Source organism: Hydra vulgaris, chromosome 13, assembly GCF_038396675.1.
Source record: "Hydra vulgaris chromosome 13, alternate assembly HydraT2T_AEP".
Lineage (NCBI taxonomy): Eukaryota > Metazoa > Cnidaria > Hydrozoa > Anthoathecata > Hydridae > Hydra > Hydra vulgaris.
In genome coordinates this window covers 30,351,045-30,378,645 of record NC_088932.1, presented here as the reverse complement: position 1 = coordinate 30,378,645, position 27,601 = coordinate 30,351,045, and the positions used below count along the sequence as shown (strand labels likewise).

The window sequence follows — 27,601 nt, the reverse complement described above, 5'->3', positions numbered from 1 at the left end:
TTTATTTATTTCAAACTAAAGATGAAATCGGCAAAAAAATCTAAAAAAAGAGGGAGAAGTGTTAGTCCAAAGTCAGAAGATAAACCAAAAAGGCGTTATAGAAATGACCGGTCAAAAAAATGGCAAGCAAATTCTTCAGAATCTTCTGAAAGTAGTGATGAAGAAAGTATGTCAAGTGATGAATCTCATAAAAAGTAAACACAATTTTTATTTATTGCCTAATCTATAAATATAAATCTTATTATGCTTTTAATGTGTGACTTAAATTGATTAATAAAATTTAAAATTTTGTACAAGTTTTTTTTAGCAAAAATCTACAATAAAAAAGCATCTATTTGTAGTATAGTTAAAAAATAAAAAAATAAAAAAAACTTATAAAAACTGTTGATCAAAATTTATTTTATTCATATATATTTTATTATTTGATTTATCAAAACAAAATCTGAAAAAATTCAGTTGTCCTAAAAAGTCATTGTTTATAAAATCGAAATATAATCAAAATTTTTATATTAATATTTATTATAAAAAATGCATACTTATATAATTTATATAATATAAATAAATAAAAGATAATATACAATTTTAATTGACACTTTAAACAAAAATTATCATCATTAATTTGTTTCTTTATTTAAAAGAGTTTCTCTAATATAAAAACATTTGTAAAAATAAAAGTTTCAATGTTATTTACTTCTAACATATATTTCTAATAGCTGTGGTTAAACTTTCAAAACAAAGTTTTATTTGCATGGTCATATAATGGCATGCAATCATCAATTAAATAATTTATTAACTAAATTAAAGATGTTGTCATTTTTTTCGTAGTTGAGATCTGTATGTATCATATGTTTTTGTCAATCTTAACAAAGGTTTCATTACGTGAAACAAAAATGTTGAAAGCCAAAACTGCAAAGAAACGTTTTATATATAGATAAATATTCTATTATTCTCTCACAATCTTCAACAAATTTAATTTAGTTGAATTTTTAAAACATGTTTTTATTAAATTAAACATTTTTCATTACACTAAGAATTTTTTTTTAGAAAAAAAATTACCACTTGCATTCAGTCTGCTTTTTTTTATTAAGTTTAGTAAAATAACATAATGTTTATTGTTTAATAAAGTGTATACTACTTTAAATGCTTTTTAAAGTTTTCTTTTAAAATAAATGCAAGGAATAAAATCTTTATAGATAAAATATAGTTTTATTAATAAACACACTTTTGTAAGTAACAAACTGTCTGGTTGTCCTGCTGGGCTACTGACAGGCATTTTATAAAAATTATATTTGCCCTTAGTGAAAATGAGTCGTTCCAAACCATCCGATGACCATGAGAGTACACCCCTGATATATATATATATATATATATATATATATATATATATATATATATATATATATATATATATATATATATATATATATATATATATAAGTCAATGTATGCACACTACACTGCGCTAATCCCTAAACAAAATTAGTTAAAAAAAAATTTAAATAATAACTGTAAAAAATAAAAACATTCTGAATGTTTTTTATTTTTTTTATAAACATACATTATTCCTAACAAGACATGTTTTAAATGTATAAAAAAGGTATGATTAGAAGATTCATTGATTAAGTTACTCTGACATCAAAGGAAAACAATCCCATTAGCAGCCATGTTGAATGAGGTGATAACATTGCAAAGAGGAAATCCTTAAAGAGTTTTTGATAAATAAGATTGTTATGAGAAAATCATTATGAAGATATTCCAAATAAATGATGTAATTTTTATACCAGTGAGGAATATGTACTAATATTATTATGGCATTGTTTCATTTTTTTAAGTTAAAAATTGATTTACAATAGGCTATTTTTCAGTTAGGTTATGCAAGAGTGGTAAGGTTAGCTGTATCAGAGATAAAAAGATTATACCATGTGAAGAAGTGGTTACAAAAGAGTTAAGAAAGATTGTCTTACATGAAAAAGAGGTTATGAAAGAGTTTAAAAAAATTGAATCATGCAAAGAATTGGGTATAAAAAAACCAAGTTCTTAATTCTTATTTCTTAAGAATTGATAATAAAAATGCCTAAAATCTGTTGTGCTCAAAATATTTCCAACAATATAAATGCTGTAATGTAAAGATTTATCTTAATCACTTGCTTTTTTTGACTTTTATATTTGAATTCTATACAACTTTTTTTGCTGAACTGTTTATAAAGAAGTTCTATACTTCTTTTTTCTAACTTTTATACGGAATTTATGTTTATTTTTTATTATTGCTAAATTTTGACATGCTTATAAGCATACATGCATTATAAACATACAATGCTACCTCAAATTATCCATTCAACAATGCTTAAAATATTTTACTAAAGTTACTAATTAATAATAATTTATTATTTATTAAAGCTTAATTACTTAGAAATAAAAAAGCAGCGTAAAAAATGTTTAAATTGTTAATTAAACTCGAGGAAGAAAAATAATTTAAACAATTTTTTCAAAGGTTTTTTTAATGTTTGCATTTTTAGAATATTTCACTGGTTTACCATTTCAAATAAGGTGATGACATTACAATCACGTGATAACCGCAATTTAATCAATACAATGATATCTTAACGTTCAAAAATTATGACCACATAAAGTTTGAACCTCTTCAATTTGAGGGGTTACAAATTTTATAAGGTCGTAATTTTTAAACGTTAAGAAATTATTTTATGAAATTTAAAGTTTATGAATGAATATAGATTCAGTTAAGATTAGGGAAAAAAATATTATATTAATTTGTTGCTCTTGCCTATAGGGCAGTTGTAGCCAAAATTTGAGTGCTTTTTTGTACCCAGGCTCCAATCATTGCAATTTTCATGCAAAGCATCTTTATTTTTATTATTTGACATAAGTATAGTAATATATATGTTTAGAGTTTGTTCCATGGCTAAAAGTTAGCTATCATAAATATCAAAAAATGCTGCATCTGCCCCTGCAATAATACTTTTTTTTTCTTTCATTTCCAATAATGATATTTAAACTTCACTAGTAATTAAATAATATTATTGGAAACCCTTAAAATAAAGGTTAAACACAGTTTACTTTTAATCGTTGTTTAATAAATATTTACACTTAATTTAAATTAGAAGTGTTTTTTTTTTACTAATTTAAAAATAGTAAGTTTCCATGTTAATACATGCTAGTATATAATTACACATTGCTAGTATATAATTACATGCTTGTATATAATTACACATTTACATGTTCTATTAAAGTTGGTGAATTAAATTTATTACGTATACGTGGTAAAAGTCACGTAGATAAACATGATGAAAGTCACGCATTCATTTATGGTTTTTAATGACTATTGTAGTTTTATAATTGTCATGGGAATTATAACTTTGTATTTATATACGATTTTATGTAATAGAACAGAAGGTTGAAAAATGCGCAGATAGTTGTATTTGATATATATATAAACGAATACGAGAATGCAACAAGCTATTTCGGCTATTGTGCGAAGAAAAAAACGATAACATTAACATGTTTGCCACCACAGATTTATTCTGCATTTGAAGATCTATGCTTGCCGACATACCCAGAAGACAATTCAGTGACTTACGAAGAGTTCGAAGAAAATATTATGAAGCTTTTTAAACCAAAGTCATCGTTAATACTACGCTTTGAATTTGCAACAATTAAAAAAGCAAGTAACGAGAGTGTGATGGAATTTTCACGACGGATTGCAAGAGCTGCTGAAGGATGCAAATTTACGGATAGAGATGATAGGATGCGCGACCAATTTATCACTGGCTTTAACAATGGAGCTACGATCAAACGGCTATTACTGGAACCTGAAGAACTTACATTTGCAAGAATTGTTCATACATACATACATGAGCCAAGAACTGCATCTAACGATTGCAAGGTTTAAAAGGAAAAGGGAGAATTTGGAAATAATGGCATCTAGTATTCTCCCTGAAACAGCGTTGCCATCATTAAAAGTTAAAATAAACGGAATGTTCCGAACAGCATTAATTGATTCTGGATGTTCAATTACCGTGGTTAATGCTAAATCTACATGTGGACTTGTTTCAAAAAGTAAAAAATTCATCACAACTTTGGGAGGAACTGTGCAAGTACTAAGTGAAATGGTAATTATATTGGAAATTGATGGAATATATTGGATGGTTAATTTGTTAATTATAAAGGACAAACTGTTCTGGTTTGATTTGATTTTTGGAATGGATGCTGTTGAAAAATTCGGAGGAGCCCTAATATATATGGTGATAAAAACCGTACCATCCGAATGTTAGCATGTGACACGGCAAAATGTGGTGCAAATTATATAAGAAATAAAGAAAACGAAATAAACAAAAAGAACGAAATAAATGAAGAGAACGAAGTAAACAAAGAGAACGAAATAAACAAAGATAATGAAATAAACGAAGAGAAAGAAATAAACACGGTAAAATGTGGTGCAAATTATATAAGAAGTAAAAAGAACGAAATAAACGAAAAGAACGAAATAAGCGAAAAGAACGAAGTAAACGAAGAGAACAAAGTAAACGAAGAAAACGAAATAAACGAAGAAATAAACAAAAATAACAAAATAAAACATCAGGATTTTACAGCAAAGTTGGACGGAAAAAAGTGGACGACATCATGGAACTGGAATAAAGAGCCCGCAATCAATAATATGATCCGCGAATACAAGACGAGCGAAAAGCATGAACGTAGTTACCAAAAAGAAATAAATGAATGGATCAACTCTGGCATTCTTGTGCCGTATAATGAACAAGCATTGGGACCATCTTAAGTATTGATACCGCTTATGTGTGTTGTGCAAGAAAATAAAGGTAGAAAATACGCCCCGTGGGAGACTTTAGAGCTCTCAACAAATTTGTAAATTGTTTTGGCATCAATGTGGCTCCAACAATAATGAATACAATTCTTCGTCACATGCTCAATATGAATTCTACTGTGAAGAAAGCATGTGATAATTACATTGATGATATATTTGTTGATGAAAAAGTAGAAACAGCTAAAAATGTAGCGAAGCATCTTGAGAAGTTTGGGTTGCAGTGTAAACCTCCAGAAAACCTAGAAAAAAGACGTGTTTTAGGTTTGAGAGTCGAACGAAATAAAAATCGGAAACTGATATGGAAGCGGGACAATGTAGTACAATTCGAATCTTCAAATGCAGTCACACGATCACAGCTTTTTAGCAATTTAGGTAAATTTATTGGACATTACCCGGTGGTAGGAAGTTTGTGTTTACAAGTTTCATACATCAAACAAGTAGCTGGAAATATTCCATGGAATGAGTATGTTTCTGAAGATTGCAAAGAAAAAATGAATGAGTTGCTTCACCGTTTGGAAAAAGAGGACTCGGTTGGTGGAAAATGGTTGGTACCAATGAATGGAAAAGCTGAGCTTTACTGTGATGCATCATCCATAGGACTGGGTGTAGTTCTTCTAATTGGAGGAGTAGTTATTGAAGATGCAGCATGGCTACGACTGACAAGTGATACGCACCAAACTAATATAAGTGAACTAGATTTGATACTTCGAGGATCAAATTTTGCCAGTAAATGGGATATAAAAGAACTCACAGTATACAGCAATAACAAGAGCACCGTGGGATGGTTGAACGCAGTTTAAAAAAAAGAATTTCGCGTAAAGACTCAGGGAATTTCTCAATTGTTAGTACAAATGACGGCTGAATACGATAAAGGAAATAGCAAAAGATATTAAGATTATTGTACAATGGATTCCATCTGAACTAAATCTGGCCAATCGACTTTCACGAATCCCTCAAAAATGGTGCAGAACAGTCTGTGCAACCCGAATTAATCCAACAGAAAGACATATGGAAAGTTCACTTAATTGGTCATTTTGGTGTCGATTGTACATTGCAACTTTGTTTACGAAACAACCAGAATGTTGTTTTCAGTTGTAACCAGTGCAACTCCATTGATCCTTATTCCGTAAAATGGAAAGCTTGAAGAAATATTTTCTTTATTTGGACCGCCAGTTTGCCTTCTAATGGACAATGAATTTCGTTCACACACGCTAACAAGGTTTTCCGACGAATGGGACGTTAATTTATAATTTCGAGCAGCTCATCGAGCTCAAGGCAATGGTATCGTTGAACGGATACACAGATCAATTAAAAGAACAGTCGCCCGCTCACGTTGCTCAATCGCTCTGGCAGTATTACTGTACAATGAGACGATATCATAAAACTGTAGTAAAAGTCCATAACAGCAATTTAAGCAAAAACCAACGTTGTTTATTCCAGGTGTCGATACATGTAAGTTTGCCGAAAAATATGAAGTAGACAACATATTCGAGGAAGGTGACAATGCTTGGGTAAAACCAGCTCAAGAGACAAAATGTGATCAGTTTTGGATACCTGGTATCGTACGGAAGCAAAATACCTGGTCGTTTGATGTGGAAACCGCAAATAGGGTATTCCCACAACATATCTCACACTTGCGTCCCCGTATTCCAGACTCTCATAATAAAAATGACTCATTTAACAATGGTCTTGATATACCAAAAGATGAAGTTGGTAATGGTAAAGGAAGATATAAAAGGATGCCATTCAAGTTCGAAATGGTTCTCAAGAATGCAACAAACTAACAATAACGCACTCCGGATTTATACATAATAAATTTAATTCACCAACTTTAATAGAACGGCATGTTCAATTAAAGTTGGTGAATTAAATTTATTATGTATACATGGTAAAAGTCATGTAGATAAACGTGCATTCATTTATGGTTTTTAATGACTATTGTAGTTTTATAGTTGTCATGGGAGTTATAACTTTGTATTTATATACGATTTTATGTAATAGAACAGAAGGTTGAAAAACGCGCAGATAGTTGTATTTGATATATATATATATATATAAACGAATACGAGAATACAACATTAAATAGAAATGATAATTGTTTGAAATTTAATAACATTTATTATAAAAAATATATACTTATAATTTATATAAATTAAAAAATTTTCATTGATACTTTAAATAAAAATCATTAGGGTAATATGAGCATACTAAAAGATTTCTAAGATGTGAACAGTGGAGTTAAAATTACTGTGTATTTTTGAATTGACTTTATGTAGTGATAACAGGAATCAGTTTAATTGGTATAAATTTAAATATGCAGTAATTAACAGCTCTCATCTTATTAAAATGCCATTAATTTTTTTGTGTTGTTAAAATTATCATTACACAGTAAATCTGTGGTGCATAATTTTGATGCTAAAATAATGAAATTTAATTTTTCATAAAGAAAAATATGTTAGCTAGAAACCCATTCCATTTTTGTTTGAAAAACAATGCATAGAAACATTTATTTCTGACTTTAATTAAAGATACCATTTTTGTGTATATGAGCATTAGGGTTATGACTTTTTGACTTTAAAAAAAAAAGATAATTCCCTGTGTCATAAATCAATGAACTTTTGTTAGAAAACATTGAAAACATGTTCAACTCTTCTACGTTGTAAAAAAAAAGGTCACCCCGCAATTAAAATTACGAGTCGTCATTTATTTAATCTTGTTGCTACTACTACTAATACATGTGGCTTTGCTGAAAATCATTAAACTTGTATAGATTAGAAGTGTTTAGAACTATAAAACATTTTGGAAAATTCCAGAATATTTTAGACAACTTTAGAACATTCTAGAATAATTTAGAACATTCTCGAGCAATTAAGAATATTCTTGAACAATTTAGAACATTCTGGAACAATTTAGAATATTCAAGAACAATTTAGACTTAGCTGCTTATCTAATTTTATAGTTATTACAGAAGCAACACATGGCAACAACATACAAGCCTAGCGATAGTAGCATTCAGAAGAACAAGGATGTCAAGACCAATAATCTGGTAAAATTTGAAGACTCTCATAAAAGAAAAAGAATGGTCCCTTTAGAAGAATATTCACTGGAAGAAAAGTGCAGAATGCCTCTCCAAAAGCAAAGTATTGGACACTACCATTTCCTTGGACCAAAAATCAAAGGAAGAAAGGAGTGAATAGTGGAAATTTCCAACGAAGTCACAAAATTGTGGAAGAATTAACTGAATTTTCCATATCTATCTGCAAAGCTTGATAAAATACTGAAATGTTATGATGAATGTGTCAAGCGGGAAGCTACAAACCTCTTGATGAAATTTTTGTTATAACTAAAGTGGATGGAACATGGTTATCTTCCGAGGACAAGCGATTGTACCACCTCCAAGTGGAAAGCAAAGGAACAGTGGGATACTCTACAGGCCAAGCTGCCAGTATAGAAACAATCCATCCCTCTAAAAGACAAAAACTTTCTAAAAGGTCATCCAACTCATCATCTTACTATCCTGGTTTTGATTCTGGCTTTGAGGCTGGCAACAGTGAATATGAAAACGATGAAGAAGAAGATGAGACTACTCCTACACCAAGCAGAAAACATCATAAAAGCAAAATTGCAGTCAACTTGGTGACCTACACAAGAGTATCAACAAACAAACCTGCTAACATATGCAAGCAATTGGCTCATGAAGGCATTAACGTCTAAACTCCATGTCAATCAGCTATTTACAAGTCAACAATCAAAGAGGGAATCAAGATGGAATAAAAAAGAAGATTGATAAGTTGCATATGGAAAGTTGGTCCTTACACTTTGATGGCAAGCACATCGACAGAATCGATTATCAAGTGGTCATTCTTAAAAATAAAATAAAATAAATAAAATTGGATCTCCTGGGCTTGGTAGATGGCAGAGGAAAAACTATTCCTCAAGGAATTTCTAAAGTCCTCAATGAATTTCACCTATGGAATTCAATACAGATGATTGTTGCAGATACCACCAGCGTTAACAATGGAAAAAAGAATGGTGTTGTTGTAATATTGCAACAAATATTCCCAGAGAAATACATCAACAAACCTCAGTTTATCAGTCGTCAACACCATGTATTAGATAAAATCCTCCGTTTGGTGATGGATGAAGAACTTGGAAGTAAAACACAATTGCCAAACATCAAATATCCATTTGTATCTTAACTGTTGAAGGAGTACGAACAACTGAAAACACAGTTTGATAACAGAATATAATTCTTGAAACATCAGGCTGGAGAGATGATATGAAATTGTTATTTCATCTCACTCAAGTGTTCCAATTTTTTTGATGAAAAGAGATATTTTCCATTGATCAGGTTTTAGAAATCACCAAACATCAGCAATGCGTCATGGAACTCCAGAGCTATAATAGCGACCCCGGCCTTTATTTTAATTCCTTCAACAAGGACAGTTCTACAAAGAGTATGTCTATTTATATCGTATGGCTGGGCAGACCATTGGTTTACAGACCAACTGTACAACAAAAACAACTTTAATAATTTGGCTGAAGTACTAAATCCATACAAAAAGGCTTTAAACTCTTTGGAAAATCATTGGAAACGAGAGCCATCCATACTACAGATCCCCAGAAGTAATCAATGTGCAGAGCAGGCAATCAAAGTAATAAAGGAAATGTATTCGTCATGCAAAAATAAAGACAAATTGCATTACTTTTGCAATATTTTCTTCATATTTTGACATTGTTTTTCTAACTTTACTTTCAGCAACAGATAACTGTTGATGCTTTGGGATGCCATGTCAGTTTTATGTGGGATAAACCAGTTATTCCAAGTGTAATGGCTTTTGTGACTGATTCTATCAGAAGTCTTCTTCAGTTTAAAGTTTTTCATTGAACTTTGTATTATAGCATCAAAACAGCTTTGATAAGTTAAATCCAGACAACTTTTAGAAACTTGTTTTTAATTTTGTTCTTAATTGTTTTATTATGTCTAGTGTCATGATTACATCTTCAATGAAAAGTTTTAGTGGTGAACATATGAAGATGAAATCTATTTGCTCTTATTTTGATTTTTAATGTTAACCAGCTTGTTTTTCAACTTTTATAAACTTTTAATTTCATTAATTAAAAAATATTTTACTTAAAAAGATCATCAACAATTATTTTGATTTCTTTTTGATGTTCTTATCTTCGTGCTGTTCTTTTTGATGTTCTTATCTCAATCACGCAAGTTCAACCTTTTTTTAAATATTTTGCTTTCTTCTTTTTAAAGTTAATGGCAAAAATCTTTTCATAGTGAAAGCAGGTTGTTAAAATATTATCTGTTATTTTCTCCAAATTAATTCTTCCCTAACATCTTTTTTATAAATATGTCTTTAAATCAGTCTTAATTATTTATGCATTTAAGTATGTCTTTAAATAATATGTATTTTAAATCAGTCTTAATAAATTAGTTAAGGACAAGTATTATTTAACCACAGTGATTTCTTTTATTTTATTTTTTTTATTTTATTTTTTTATTTTATTATTAAAGGTTTTTTGTTTCTTTTAACATGGTCATTTATTTGTAATCAATTTGTTAGTTTTCAAAATGTTCATCACATTTTATTGCAACATTATAGCAATCATGAGTAGGTGATAAATTTTTTTTATTCTGTAATGTTATGATTAGTTATGATTGTTATGACAAATCTTATGATGATGTTATATGGTATGGCTGAATGTTATAATGCAATGACAGGGTGTTTTTTTTGTTACTGTTGATAGTTTTTATTAATATTAGAAAATATTAAAAAGTTTCAAACTATTTTTTATTTTAACAAACTGTATAATGGAACCCCAATGGGTTCCAGAGTGCCTTTTAATGGAGTTTCCAAACCCCAATGATAACGTAGTGTGATTTTTATAATTGACTTTTATGTAATAAAATAAGCAAGAAATAATTGATTTTATGATCCATACTACTAAAACAGAATAATTAAGCGCTTATTACAATTTTATTTTAAAACTTTATATATTTTAAAAAAAGAAAATTTTATGTTTATATTTAAATAAGACTATACATCTGGTTAAGTTTTTAAGTTTAAAAACACTTTTGTATACAATCTTGTATTTTAGCTATAAAAAACACTTAAAGATAACTGAGTTTCATGAAACAAAACTAAGAACATTATGAGAATATGTGGAGAAAGTCTTGGAGAGTGTTCTTTTAACAAAACATCATATTAAAGTAGAATATTGTTTTCATTTGAATTGATAAGAACCACGTAAATATATGTCCACAAAAAATGTGTTATAGATGCTTTTCAAAATTGTGAAATATGAAAAAAGGTTCAAACACTGAACTAAAATAAAGAATGTGGCCAGACAATTGCAATCTAACTGAATGTGTTTGCTTTGAAGCCAATAAAGGAACGAAAATAGAAAAAGATGGAAGACCTTTAAGTGGTGAAAGGTGGAAGACCTTTAAGTGGTGAAAGGTGGTAAGGTGGTAAAAAAGGTGAAAGACCTAAGTAATACCATACTTTCAAATAACAATCTAAACTTTTACCTCAATCAACATTAAAACATAAAATTCAAAGTATTAATCACATCTTGATCTGTCTTCAATTGTTCTGCACACCATGTCTATTACCATTTACTGTTGGCAAACTTATATAAATATTCCCTAAGTGTTTCTATTCAATTCCAAATGAATTTCCTTAATTATTGATATGATAGAAAATTTTATGCAATCAAGGTTGTGGTAGATTGGATAAAGCTACACAATTGTCAGAAAGAAACATTAAGAAACTTGTCAGACAACTTCAATATTAACTTCAACAACACTAACACTATCAACATCATCATCAACAGCTTCACAAATAAACCTTTCAGATCTATTTGCATTGGATTCATCAGGTGTTATCCAAAGTGATAAGGAAAATGCTGCACTCCATATAATAAAATAAAAAATGTCTTAAACAACATCTAATCTAATTGAATTCCAGACAGGTGGAACAAGGGTAAGATTATCTTTTCAAAAACAGAGAAATATCAAATTATTATAAGGGTCAAATCATTATATTTCAACCAATTTAAAGAAAACTTTGTGGAGCACCATCTCTGATTTTCCTGATTTTTACATATTGTTATGTGCATTATGTAGATAGGTTAAATTTGAAATTTCAGACTTCAAGTACAACGGTTCAGAAATTATAGCCTTAGAAACATGACACAGTGGCCAAAAAAAGAAGGCAGTAACTTTTTAGAGACCTTCATTATTGTTCAAATAAAGGTCTCTAAATTAATTTAGAAATTTAGATATTTAATATCTAAATATCTAAATTAATTTCAAAATGAAACCATTATTTCTTTAAATTCTATATTATTTTAGATAATCAGTGGTCTATATGTGGTCTGGACCCCCCCCCCCCCACACACACACACACACACACACACACTTACTAAGGTGAGGGGGAGGGGCGGGAGGGGGTTTGGGGGAGGGGCGGGAGGGGGTTTGGGGTGACACTAATTAAAGGGGAAGGGGGCAACCAACTTATAAGATACAAGCATTCATTTTCTAGCATGAAACATACATAATTCATTTTCTAATAAATATACAGTTAAGGCCATTAGACCTTTATTGCATTTTTTCATGCTTTTACCATAAGATTCAAATTTTGATAGTGACTATCAAAAATGTGTGCCAGATTTTGCAGCAAATATGCAATGGTCTTAAATGGGAATTAACAAAAGTTAATTATATTACTAAAGGTTGGTTACCCCCTTCCCCTTTGATTAGTGCCACCCCAAACCCCCTCCCACCCCTCCCCCTCACCTTAGTGTGTGTGTGTGTGTGTGTGTGTGTGTGTGTGTGTGTGTGTGTGTGTGTGTGTGTGTGTGTGAGTGAGTGTGTGTGTGTGGGGGGGGGGGGGTCCAGACCACTGATTACCTAAAATAATATAGAATTTAAAGAAATAATGGTTTCATTTTGAAATTAATTTAGATATTTAGATATTAAGTATCTAAATTTCTAAATTGGTTTAGAGACCTTTATTTGAACAATAATGAAGGTCTCTAAAAAGTTACTGCCCCCTTTATTTGTCCCCCTGTGTACTATAAAGACCAGATCAAGGAGAGGACAACCAACCATATCTTTCTTTTTATTAAGAAATGACTTATAATTAGTTGCACCCTTCACATAGGCCAGTTGGCAGATTAGAGAAGCACTGGTTTCTAGTAACACATTCAACCGTTGATGATTGAAAAATAGGATTATTTAAAAATGCTGGCATTTTTGGTGTGGGTTCGACAAGTTTATAATGTTTGCATTTTCAGATAGTTGGGTCTAATGGTCTTATATGCTGTTAATCTTAGATCAAAATAAAGTGTTAGAAAAATTTACAAGCATCTCAAAATGGTTGAAAATTGGACTTTTTAGGCGAGAGGACTTTTTGCTTTTAGATATATTTAAGTTCTAAACTGCAACAAGCTGCCTATATTTTGCCCATTTATTGCAGACAGTAGTAGCTAATCAAAAAACTTATCTGTAAAGACTTGTGGATGAATAGAATAATGCTACAGTTAGTTTAATTTTGGCATATTTTAGCAATTTTATGATTTTTTCCAAAGTTGAGAAGGTCATAATTTTTTTCTAATTTAACACAAGTTAATAAAAACCACTTTTTTAAAGAGAGAACTATCCAGAAAATAGTTCTACAAAAATGAGACACTTGTTGAAAGTGAGAAAAAAATTATACAGCTCTAAAGTAGTCTGTTTTGACCATTTGTAAATTGAGGGGGGCCACTGTGTCATGTTTCTAAGGCTATAATTTCTGAACCGTTGTACTTGGAAGTCTGAAATTTCAAATTTAACCTATCTACATAATGTATATAAGTTCAGGTGTATGTTTACACACAATTCGCAGGCGACAGTAACAACAGAAAGATAACATAAGCAAAAGGCGACAGTAACAACAGGAAGATAACATAAGCAAAACTTGTGAAGAAAGCATTAGTTATAAAATCAAGCAAACTGCTGCTTTTGAAGTTCTTTAATAAAATAAATAAGAATCTATTCAAAACAATCATTTCAAAAGCTAATAATTGAACTTGGGTTTAACAATACTGGTTTACACTAGGAAACTATTGAAGTTCGTAAAATCTTCCAAGTATTCTTCTCTAAGTTTGCAATTTGTAACAAGTTGCAATTAGTTCAATGAATATAACAAACAGGGCTTTTGTATGCCGTATGTTATTTTATAAGCAGAACACCATAAATCTAGAAAATCAAGTTTTTGAAAAAATTGTTTGCCATTTTAGTTGTTTGGACTTTGCTTTTTAAATCAATATGTTTATATATATATATATATATATATATATATATATATATATATATATATATATATATATATATATATATATATATATATATATATATAACAACATATATATGTTCTTGTCAATATAAAATCAAATCGAAGATTTCATAAAGTACTTGTGTGAAAATTGACCCAGCGCTTAAATATGCTGACACCCAAACATCAAATGCTGGAGTACCATGCATTATCTTTCATTATGAAGTAGGACTTGGTACTTATAGAGAGCAAGGGGGTATTCATGATGAAATCAATCACATTAAGAGTACTTTGCATGTGAAGGGGTTACATAGATTAAAAACTATAATGGTTGAGCACTTCATAAAAAAATCACCCAACTGTTAAAAAATACCAAATAAAAGCTCAGCTTAGGAAATAATATGATGCTAATAAATGTCTATTATTAAACCACCATGAGAATGATCTGTAATTTTTTTTTTTTATTTGGTATCATGGCCATATGGGTTATTTGAGCATTATTAAGGTATATAAAAAATGACATTAAAATTGATACTTTGATATTACTTTGATATAAAGTTTATTATGATAGGGATAATTAATGATAATTTATTACATTTAAAATCATTTTATTGGATTCCTTATTCCAAGCAGAAGTCCAATCAAGGTACAAGCCAGGTACAAATTTTGAAGTAAATTAATCAAATATTTTTAAAGTTATTTGGCTTGAAACCTTTAAATGTTTATTTGTAATGGTAAAAGTTAAGTATGACCAATAATTAATAATAGATAAGAGAGAATTTTCAGGATCTGCTTGAAATTAGAGAATAAAATTTTACAAAGTCCTATCAAGTGTATAAAATCAGCTAAATCTGAGGTATATGCGACATGACCATATGACCATGACCATATACTGAGATATATGGCGACATGACCACTTCCCTCTTTCTCTCTCACACACACACCTACACACAGACACACATATATATATATATATATATATATATATATATATATATATATATATATATATATATATATATATATGTATGTATGTGTATATCGATGTTGCGGCACTCCCTTGCATGTACTACTTTGATAGTTAGTCTATATCTTGAAACCCTCACAGATAATAATATATGGAGATTTGCTACATAAGAAATGTTAATTATGTCATACTAAAATAGCTATCTGTGATAGATTAAGTATATCGATTGACTGAGGTTTCGGGTTCAAGTATAACATGTTGGTTATAAATTTATTTTGACAAAAAATAAATTTTATTTTTTAATTAATCTTTTTTCTTCTTTTTTTGAAAAAAACTGTTAAAAGTTAGCATTATCAAAACTAAATCACCAAATATATTAGTTAAAACTTAAATCACACCAAAATGATAAAAAATAATTGTATATTTGAATTTAAATATTTGTCAAAAATAATTTTTTAATAATTACTTTAATATCATTTGTGAATTTTTTAAAATTATAATAATTTTGTGTTATTCTTTTTAATTTATTAGCTCAAAATACTCAAAAAAAAAGGATTCTTCCTCAGAAAGATCAATTTCACCTGACTATTCTGTAGTAGAAAAGAAAAAGATAAAAAAAAGTCAACAAAACAGCGAAGAAGAGTTGCAGAGCAAAGAAAAAATTGTTCCAAAAGTAAAAACAAAAACAAAAGAAGTAAGTCCAAGTTCAATAAAAGCTATTGAAAAGGAAAATAAACAATCAAAAGATAAAAAAAGAAGAAGCATAAGTACTGAAAAAATCAAAGCAAGTATTAATCAGGTTTTACAAGAAAGCAGTAAACACATTAAATCTCATAAAAAAGAAAAAGAAAAAGAAAAAAGTGTTTCTCCTAAAAGAGAACGGAAGAAAGGAAGAAGCCAAAGTCCAAAAAAGAAAAAAGCTAAAAGTAGAAGTCCTTCTAGACACAAAAGAAGTGGAACTAAAAGTCCAATTAAACTAAAGAGGAGCAAAAGCAGAAGTCCGCCAAGAAGAAATAGAAGCAAAAGTAGAAGTCCGCCAAGAAGAAATAGAACCAAAAGTAGAAGTCCATCAAGAAGAAATAGAACCAAAAGTAGAAGTCCGCCAAGAAAGAAAAGAAGCAAAAGCAGAAGTCCATCAAGAAGAAATAGAACCAAAAGTAGAAGCCCAACTAGGCGCAAAAAAAGCAAAAGTCCTATATCTAAAAAGCGAACTAAAAGCCGTAGTCCAACATTAAAAAGAAAGAGAAGTAAAAGTCCTTTGAAACGTCGAAGGAGTAGGAGTTTGTCTAGGCAAAAAGATAGCAAAAGTTCAACACAAAAAAGTAACAAAAGTAGAAGTCCTACCAATAAAAAGAGTTTTAGTAAAAGTCCAATAAGGCGTAGGCGTAGTAGGTCACCTAGAAATCGAAAGCTAAGCAAAAGTCTCTCTAAAAGCCCTTCAAGAAGTAAGAGGAGTAAATCCAGGAGTCCTTCAAGAAGTAAAAAGAGTAAATCCAAAAGTCCTTCAAGAAAAAGCAAAAGTAATGATAAGAAAAAAGTAAGTAAAACAATTAAAGAAGATGAAAATAAAAAAGAGAAAATTAGCAATACAACTAGTAAAGATGAAGAAAAAAAAGAAAAGTCTAGTAAAAATGAAAATAATGATGAAAAGGTTATATCTTCGGAATCTAAAGCAGTTATTGCTGATTATGAAGAAGAAATGCGAAAGCGCAAAGAGCGAATAGAAGAATGGCGAAAATCTCGCACTAAAAAACCTGAGAATGACGCAGATTTAACTACTGCTACTTTAGAGAATGATTCTAAGAAGTGGACTCTTGAAGATGACGATGAAGATGAAGAAGTTGCTGAAAACAGTGACATTACAAAAGTAAAAAAAGAAGATAATGACCAAGTAGATGAAAAATCAAGTGGGTTGAATGAAGAAAAAAATATAAAAGTAGAAAAAATAAGCACTGTTGAAGCCAAAGCTGAAGAAGAATCTAAAACTTCAGTTAAAATTGATAATGAAATTCAAAACAAAAGTTTGTTAAAGGATGAGAAATCTACTTTAGTTGAAGAAAAAACAGATGAAGAAGAAGCAGAAGAGGACTTAGATCCTTTAGATGCATACATGAAAAGTATTGATAAACAAGTTGGAAAAGTGACAGCGAAAAAAACTAAAAAGTCAGTGCAAAGAAATGTTGCAGAGACAGTTATGGTGGTTAAAACAGTGATTAAAAAGACAGAAAATGTAAAAGTCAAACCTGAAGTTATTGAGCAGAATCAAGATGCACTTGAGTATTCATCAGAAGAAGAAGAATCATTAGATGTAACAGCTGGTGATTTTTCTGAGGTTCGGAAAAAAAAAAAAGAACTGACTGTTGCTGACCATACAAAAATATACTATCCTCCATTTAGACGTGCTTTTTATGTTGAAGTTCCTGAGCTTGCTAAGATGACACAAGAAGAGGTTAAACTGTATAGAGAAAGTTTAGGAGACATTCAAGTGCGTGGCAAAAGCATTCCAAAACCAATAAAAACATGGTCACAAGCAGGTGTAAGCACAAAAGTGTTAGCTGTATTAAAAAAACTTAAATATGAAAAACCAACACCAATTCAGGCACAAGCTATCCCAGCAATTATGTCTGGTAGAGATTTAATAGGAATTGCAAAAACAGGTTCTGGCAAAACTCTTGCTTTCCTGATTCCATTATTTCGTCATGTTATTGACCAACCTCCTCTTGATGAAAATGATGGGCCAATAGCCATCATAATGACACCAACAAGAGAACTTGCTTTACAAATATTTAGAGAGGCAAAGAAATTTTGTAAACAACTAAATTTGACTGCAGCTTGTATATATGGTGGAAGTGGTAAGATTTTACTTTACATTCGTAAATGTTAATTTTTCTTCTCTAATGTTAAAAGTTAATGTTGAGAGGTAAATCATTAAGTAATGTGAATATCGCTGATACCTTTGGTCTTTTCTTATTGTTAATATTATTCTTGTATTCTTAATATTAATCAGTAAGTACAGTGTTATAAAATAGATTTTTTTTTTTTTCATTCAAGTCCCCTAAGAATACTGTCAGTGCAGTAATCTTCGTATAATTTTTTTTTAAAGTTATTTATAAATTTACATAACAATTTTGCAAAAATTTTTTTTTATAAAGTTTGAAATAAACAGAAATTCTCAAATCTTTTTGCATATATTAATTAGCAGCTACTAAGGTGTCAGTAGGGTCTACACCTGTATCTTAAAAGATATAAAAAGCATGCAAGTTTAAACAAAGTAATCTTTTTACAACACTTTCATTTAGTTTCTTATCTACCAGAGCAATCGTAAAAAAAAGCAAATTATAAATATATTCTTTTCTAAAAACTTAGCCTTTATTTAATAATAATTTTTTATAAATGCAATGAAAGGTAAATGCAATCTAATAGTTTACGGTGTTCATTAATTTTATTTAAAAGTTTTCTTGGGGGATTGATGTTATTGTTAATTTATGCATTTCCCTAATATTTTTATAACTTTTAGTCAAAGAAAACTATGAGCCAACCAGGACAAAAAATAGTATAAAACTGAAATTTGGCACAGAAAATCTTTGGATGAGTGTAAGGAAAGGCGCCTTGATTGCACTTTGGGAACCTCCTTGTTGGTGCAAAAATTAGGTCAATTTTAACATATGGTTATAAAATATGTTTTAACATATGGTTATAAAATATGGTTGGTTAGCAATTTTTATGCTTACTTAACATTTTAGTAAGAGTTATAACTTTAAAAGTGTGACAAAACTAAGGTATTGATATTTAAAATATTTTCAAGTATTAAAGAAACATACCAAATAAAAATAATATGAAGATTTAGCAATTTTTGTGTGTTCTTTGCAAATATGTCCTTCTTGGCTACCTTTTTTAAGATCTAATAAAAATAAAATTAGTTGGGCAAGTTGTATAGAAATCGGTCTTTTGAATACTAGATTTTATTATTTTCTTTTATGAATAACATTTTGTGAAGAACCTTTGAATTTGGACTTTTGATGTGTTCGTGAGATTTAATTGGAAATAGTTGATCACATCCATATAATATAAGAGTAGCTATAATTTTTTCGTATGTAGCTAACATAGTTCATAGCTAACATAGTTCATAGCTAACATAGTTCATAGCAATTTCTATTTGGCAACTTCTGTCATAAGTATCAAGAATCACAGGAGATGACTAAGCTCTGCAGTTGCTGCAAATCTCTTAAAAAGAAGTGTTAAATCATCAAAAAAATTGCTTTATACAATTATTTTTTTTTACTTTTGGCCAAAACACTCAAAAATAAAAATTTTTTAAAATTAAACTTTGCTTTATTGAACTTAATTTGTAAAAAAATATTTTCAGCCTTGTCACGAGATCTTCACTATTGACTGACACAACACCAGAAGATAATGAATGGTTGCTAATATTGAAAGAATTTCTTACAGCAAATGAGTTATTAAATATTTTGCAATCTTTATAACCACATATTAAACGTTTCATACTTATTTCTATATTGTTTTCCAGCTGAAGAATAAAAGATGGTCTTTGCCCATAGATTGCATAAATTTTTTATCAAACTCTCTTAAACTGCCAATGCACCTTAAAGATTGCTTAACGGTCTACTCAATATTAAGGTCAGAAGATAGATCAAAAATTACCGGTGCAAAAACGGATTTTTCAAACTAAAAACCTGCTTACAAAATAATATCAATAAGATTAAGATTTCACAACGTTAAATACTTGTTCTATTTACAAAATATTTTTAACTTCAATTCTTTTTTTGGTACAAAACTTAATTATTCCTTTCATAAAAATTCATTACATGAAATTGTTTCATTGAAAACAATCTTTTAAAAGCATATGAAATAAAGAAGTTTTGAACAGCGTGAACATATTATAAAGTTATCTTTTAACTCTTTAGCTGCTTGATAAAATTAAAAGATGTTTAGAAAAGTTCAACTAAAAAAAACCGAAAATGGAAAAAAAAAACAATTTTGAGTTTTGTATGCCATTTTTCATTTTATAACATCTACAAGATTTATAAACAAAAAATTTAACCCCTCATTGTATAAATAATAATAAATATTTAGAAAAGCAATAATTTTTTGCAAATAAGGTCATAATTTTAAAGATCAGTTTTAAAAGCCACGATCGTTGCTCGCCGCAGTTCAATGGAAAAGCCATGATCGTGGCTTGCCGCAGTCAAAGGGTTAAAAGCTAAAAATAATGAAGTTTTGTGTGGTCAAAACATCTAATCAAACTTTTAAAATGTTTAATTTAAAAATAAAATTGTTTTTAAGTCATAGCTCATTTTAATTTATTGATCATATATAAATTAGTTATATGAAAAATATCAAGTTTTACTGAAATTACCCCTAAAAATACAGTTCCCAAGGTGTAATCAATGGGGCTTTATTTCATGTCCAGATAAACTCAGAAGATTAATCTTTTTCCTTATTATATGCAAAATTTCAGCTTTATACTAATTTGTCCGGGTTCAAGGATGTTGTAACTAATTCCCTATGGTTATTTGTTTCATTAAGAGGCATATATTTTTAAAGCCATACATTTTTTTCAATTTCTTTTCATTTTTTGAATTATCTTATTTCATTCTTAGATAAAGATTTTTTTGTTTATGTATCGTTATGTTATGTAGGCTTTATATACCTCTTATTAATGACAACATAAAATGTCAAAACAACTAAAACATCTCTAAATCTCGCCAATTGGTTTACATATGATGTCATTATACCCTTAAATATATCTTCTTTTTTTTTTTTGTTTAGTTTTTTTTTTTTTAATTAATGGGCTTAACAAAACTAAAAACCTTTTTATCTATTTGAATTACATCCTTAAATATTAAAATAAGAAACACTGTAAAAAAAACTCTTCTTTGAAATAAAACTTTATTTTTGTGATTATTTTAGGCATTAGTGAGCAAATAGCAGAGCTCAAAAAAGGTGCTGAAATTATTGTGTGCACACCGGGTCGTATGATTGACATGCTTACTGCAAATAATGGCCGGGTTACAAACTGTAGACGATGTACATACCTAGTCATGGATGAAGCTGATCGTATGTTTGATATGGGGTTTGAACCTCAGGTATTTAATATATATTAAATTTAATATAATTTGAACTTCAGGTGTGTGTGTGTGTGTGTTATATATATATATATATATATATATATATATATATATATATATATATATATATGTTATATATATATATATATATATATATATATATATATATATATATATTAGTGCTATACCAATTAATCGGCATCGGTATCGGCTTGATCAGCCTTTTTTTATTGATTTACCGATTTTCTAACCGATTGCTTTTTTTCAAATTTTAAACCTGCATAATGAAAATGGTTATATGTTAAATAAAGCAAACTCTCTTTACATCTAATATAGGTATACTTTTTATTTTTGAGACAAAGTTATACAATTAAATATATATTTTTAATAAAAAGTTCACTTCTAAAAAGACTGCAATCAATATTATTTAAGTTGGTAATTAACAGAAAGTAGAGTTATTAGCCCTTGGCCTCGGCCTCGGTCTTGCCTTAAGGCCAAAATTAAGGCCTTGGCCTTGGTCTTGATCCTGAAACTATTGGCCTTGGCCTTGATTGTTTTGGGTTTGGCCTTCAAAAAAAAAAAAGATAAAATTAAAGAATTAAAAGTTTTCAATCTTTATTTTCAGGTATTTTTGTTTTGGGCTTTCATATATATCTACAAGTATATTTTCTAATTGACTTCTGCACATAACCTTGGTTTATTTTTATAACATGGGGTTTTATTGTCACAGCAATTGTTACTTACAGTTTTGTTAATAATTGGCCTTAACGTAAGGCAAAAATTTAAGTCTTTGGTCTTGAAAATGTTTGTGTAGGCCATGGCCTTGAAGCTCTTATTCTTGGCCCTGACCTTAAAACTCTTGGCCTTGGCCTTGGTCTTGGCCTCGGCCTTGTAGCATGTGGTCTTGGCCTTGCTACTTTTGGCCTCGTTAACATCTCTGACAGAAAGCAAAGAAAGTTAAATGACAAGAAAACGGTTGAGAGAGGACTTTAATAACTGTAAACTGCATGAGTGAGGAAAACATGAAAACAGAACTTCTAAAGTATTGTGTTTGAGGTAAAACAACGTTTATAAAAGGTTTTTGAGCAATTTCATGTGACTTATCATTTGTTGAATGAGAGTCACGTGAGATTGAGTTTAGGTAGAACAAGAATTTTGTGTTGGAATAAATTGAGTTTTATAGAATTGAACAAGAGATGTGTGAGAGATGTATGTAACTTGAGCAGTGACGATGTTAGTAGTTGAAGAAATTAGAAAATTATGCAACCATAGCAACCATATGACAAATGGGATAGAAGCACAATCTTGGGAGCTCGAGCAGGTTCAGCTACTTTTACAATGTGTTTTTAAATTATGTCTAAAAGAGAATGAATATAATTAGAAGAACCAGACCAAATATGAAAACAGTATTCCATACAAGGGTGAATAAGAAATTTATAGTACTAAAGAATGAAATGAAAAAAATGGAGCACCATGCTGTCTTAGAAGAGAGATAGCATTAAAGGTCAGCTGCTTTTTCTAGCAATCAAAATTTCATAACTTTTTTGACCAAAGTATATGGTTATCTCATCTAGCAAATAGAGCCACTTTAGGAGTAGGAATATTTGGAAGATCATTAATATAGATGAAAACAATTTAAATCTATGCTAGCCTATTGATGAAAACGGTGCAAAACTGAAATTTGGCGTCCCCCCAAAAAAAAGGTCAAACTAATTTTTATTAAATTTCAATAATAACAATGTTTCAATATTTTTTAAATGTCATTTTAAATTTACTTTTCTGGCCTTCATTGATGCAAAATCATTTATAACGCCATCATAATTAAGTTTATGTATTATGTTATTGGCATTGCATGACATTATCAGTAGACTAACATGTTTATGCATATTGCATTTGTATTATATTATATACGTTATATGTTTTTAATAAGAAACTTTTTGGGTTCAGCACAAAGTTTTTTATATTTGGAGCATTTGAGGTTCAAATATTTTATTTATGTTTCTTAAGTTAAAATTTTTTTTTGCTAATACAAAGAAAAAGTTTATAATTGAAATTTTATTTCTGATTTTTTAAGCTTATAAACTACATACACTTTTTTAGAGAAGTGTTTTGAGCTTTATAAACATTGCATACTATTTATAGTATTTACCTTTTAATTAAATCAAGGAAGATTAAAAAAATAGTTTGAAATAAGAAAAATAATAGGTACAAAGAATAGAAAAAAGTTATATAAATCTTTGTTTTAGTTTTTTTTTAATTTGAATATTATTTTTTTATACCATTTGCATTATGTAGAAAAGGTTCCATAAGATTTTTCTTTTTCAGTTTCTTTTTTCTTTTTCATAAGATTTTTCTATTTCTTAACATAATGGTTTTGATTTAAGACTATTGAGGTCCGGGTCATTTTATCTGGGTAGGATAAAATGTTTAAAATTAATAATTGGGCAAGGACGTTTACTTGGCAACTCAGAGTTCATAGAAGCAAATTATAATCATGTACAATAACAACCTACGCTGTTTACCCAAGGACCATCGTGAAGAAAATTACAAAAGAAACCCCTATCAGCTTTAAGGTAATAGAACGAAGTACGATTATAAGGTGAATTAGGTGTAGAAAATTATATTTTTAGTGAGGTCATAGTATGAACCATCTAAAAGAGAACATAGGAACATAGAGTGACACAAATCAACAATAAAGAAAAAATCACCAATGACAAACTTTGTCATTGGTGATTGGATTAAAACTTAATTTTAGGACAAATAGATAAATCGTTTAGATAAGTATATGTTCAGGTTATGTATTGAAAATTTAAGTCATTGCAAATTAATGAATGATGCTCGCTGACATTCGAAAGACGAAACAGCAAATTTAAGGTAAACGAAAAATAATAGTATTTAATAAATTAAGAAAATGTAAACATGTATCTAAATTGTTTTATCGTTGTTAAATATAATCGAAAAGGTTTCAAAAAGTTTTTTAAAAATAATTTAACGATAAACAGTAGATTTAACGATAAGCAGCAGATATCATTTGTATTATGACTTTCATTTTACAAATAAATTTTATATAAAAAAAAAAAATTGAAAAATAAGATTACGACTTTTACATTAAATTGTGTTCGCTCAAATATTTATGCTAAATTACTGTTGCTGTTAAGACCTGATCGTGATTAAGTGATGAACTGGTAAGGCCCGATTGTGATTAAGTGATGAACTGTTAAGACCTGATCGTGATTAAGTGATGAATTGTTAAGACCTGATCGTGATTAAGTGATGAACTGTTAAGACCTGATTGTGAATAAGTGATGAACTGTAAATAGAGGTTTTTTTTGGAATCCCGATTAGACACGTTGCTAATCGTTATTTTTTCTCATTTTAAAAATTTATAATAAAAACGCAAATAGATGTTGAATAAAAATAGCATGTTTAGAATAGCCAAGGGCGCATTAATAGATGGACGTTTAACTCATTGTTTAAAAGCCAAGATATGCGCTAGCTATTTTTATATATAACAATAGCTAAACGATAGGAAACATTTGTGTCGTGTGGAAATACTTTTTTACGATTATACATCGAAATGATAACTGTCTCATCTCCAATTAAATAAAACAACTTTATTATGTAAAGTATTGTGGTTAATATATTTTACTATTTTGTTAAAAAATATTCTAAATATTCAATCAGTCTTGTATAACTCCTGTATAACTATATAATAAAAAGTTTTTAAAATCATATGATTATTCTAGAACTCTATTTGTAAAAAAAAAATTCAAATACCGAAAAATATTAAAACAAAGTTGTGAGACAAAAAATGATTTAAACTTCCGTCAAAAAAGAGAAGTTTAAATCTTTAAAAGATTAGCGAAATCTAAATGTTGGGAGTAATGGTTGCCAACAATCTCTACTTCAATCTATAAATGATCTATGATATGACCTACAACACGTAGAAAATTGTTTTTACTTTACAATATTCATTTTAGTATATCACATATTGCATTTTTACAAAAATATTTTTAAATTATTATTCAATTATTATTATTATTCAATTAAAATATTTACTATCACATGAGACATTCTTAATTACATAAAATGCATTTATATTTCCCGAAGGTTAGTGTTTGTACGGGTAATAAAATGTTTACTAAAAGAAGTTTGCAAAGCAAAAATGTCGGCTAAATGTCGGTTTTGTAAAATTGTTCCAAAAATGACGCTGAAATTTCAAACCCACGTAGAATTTCAGTAACTAGCGGCGCCTGTGATCTATAACAATGCGTTAAACGTCCGTCTATTTATGCGTCCTTGGAATAACATAAAAAGCTGATTTACTTTTATTTTTGAATTTAGGATTTGTGTCCCAAAAACTCCCTGAGAAAAACTTTTTTTAGCATTGTATATCGAAGGTTACGGGGCATTCAGTAAAGTGCCTTCCTATGTCACATGAATAAAAATGCAGAATTGTCGCTAACCCTTTGTTATTTTTTATATAAATATTTATAAATTAAAGTTTAATTTATAATATATGCTCTTTTATGTTTTATTAAGATAAGAATGTAAGAGAGCACATTATCTTTGTATTTATCTTATTTTTTACTTTAAAAATTCGTTTAATTTTTATCCGCAGCATTTATTTTGTTAGTACGTTTCAAAATACTTAAATATTTATTGTGTTCTGTCAAAAAAAAAACTTTTTCTTGATGCTTTAGGTTATGCGAATATTAGATAATATTCGTCCCGACCGTCAAACTGTTCTCTTTTCTGCAACATTTCCGCGTCAGATGGAAGCAATTGCTCGCAAAGTTCTTAACAAACCAATAGAAGTTCAAGTTGGAGGACGCAGTGTTGTATGTTCCGATGTCGAACAACACGCTTTAGTTATCGAAGAAGAAAACAAGTTTTTTAAACTCTTAGAATTATTGGGTGTATACCAAGAAAAAGGAAGCGTTTTGGTTTTTGTAGAAAAGCAGGAATCTGCAGATATGCTTTTTAAAGACTTATTAAAAAATGCATATCCGTGTTTATCGTTGCATGGTGGAATGGATCAATTTGACAGAGACAGTACAATAGCAGATTTTAAAAATGGTGTAACAAAACTGATGGTATCGACCTCCGTTGCAGCTCGAGGTTTAGATGTAAAAAACTTAGTGCTGGTATTAAATTATGATTGTCCTAATCATTATGAGGACTATGTACATAGAGTTGGAAGAACTGGACGAGCAGGAAATAAAGGAACTTCTTTTACGTTCATTACGCCAGAACAAGGCAGAAACGCTGGGGATATTATTAAAGCTTTTGAATTAGCGAAATGTACTCCTCCGACCGATGTAATGGAGCTATGGAACAAATTTAAACTTGAAATGCAACTCGCTGGTAAGACTCTAAAGTCGAATTGCGGTTTTTCTGGTAAAGGATTTAAATTTAACGCTGATGAGGAGATACAAGTTAGCGATGCAAAAAAAATGCAAAAATTTTCGCTTGGATTACAAGATTCAGACGACGAAGCTGAAGCAGCAGAGAGTGCGATGGACAAAATTGAAGCCGATCTTGAAAAGGCGTTTTCGAACAAACCGAAAATTGCTCTTGCTCCAGAGGTTGTTGAAGCGCAAAAAGTGAAAGCGGCTGAACAAAATGTGGACAAAGGAAAATTAAAGCAGGCTTCTCATATTGCTGCACTTATCAATAAAAAACTTCATTCTGGTCAAGTTGTTGATAGAAACACTCAAGCTACGGCACATATTTTACACGGTGGAGCTCTCGAATCATTAACAGGCGTAGGCCTTGCGAAGCAGTTAGCTGATAAAGTTAATGCCAAACTGAACTACAAAGCCGTTGAACCTGAAAAATCGGATTTGGAAGCAAAACCAAATAATGTGCGTTACGAAGATGAGATCGATATTAATGATTTTCCACAACAAGCCCGATGGCGTATCACTTCGAAAGAAGTTATTGAGCAAGTTCGTGAATTATCTGAATCCGGTGTTACTGTACGTGGGTTATATATTCCTCCAAATAAGAAACCAGAAGGAGATGAGAAACGTCTTCATTTATATTTAGAATCTTTATCCGAACGAAGCATACAAATAGCTAAAGCTGAAATAAAACGGTTACTTCGAGAGGAACTTATTCGTGCCGAGTCACATAGCTATAAGCCGCAACAACAAACTGGAAGATATAAAGTTCTGTGATTAAATATGATTTTAAAATCATTTGAGGAATTTAACTTTCATTTTTTTATGAAAGAAATCTTTATACAGATAGTGTTAAATCAATTGTCAATCGCTTACAGTAAAAAAAAATACTGAAAAGTTCAAGTTATAGAAAATTTTAAACAATTTTAAAATGATGAGAGAAGTTGTCGAACACGACGATTTAAAAATAA

General features: G+C 29.4%; 1 protein-coding gene across 1 annotated transcript; it reads left to right on the top strand.

Moving 5' to 3' along the window:
- On the top strand, nucleotides 1–27,601 carry LOC100202415 (probable ATP-dependent RNA helicase DDX46). Its single transcript, XM_065815050.1, has 4 exons — nucleotides 1–194; nucleotides 15,668–17,988; nucleotides 21,068–21,243; nucleotides 25,929–27,601. Exons 1-4 carry the CDS (start codon nucleotides 22–24, stop codon nucleotides 27,405–27,407), a joined length of 4,149 nt encoding a protein of 1,382 aa, XP_065671122.1. The 5' UTR covers nucleotides 1–21; the 3' UTR covers nucleotides 27,408–27,601.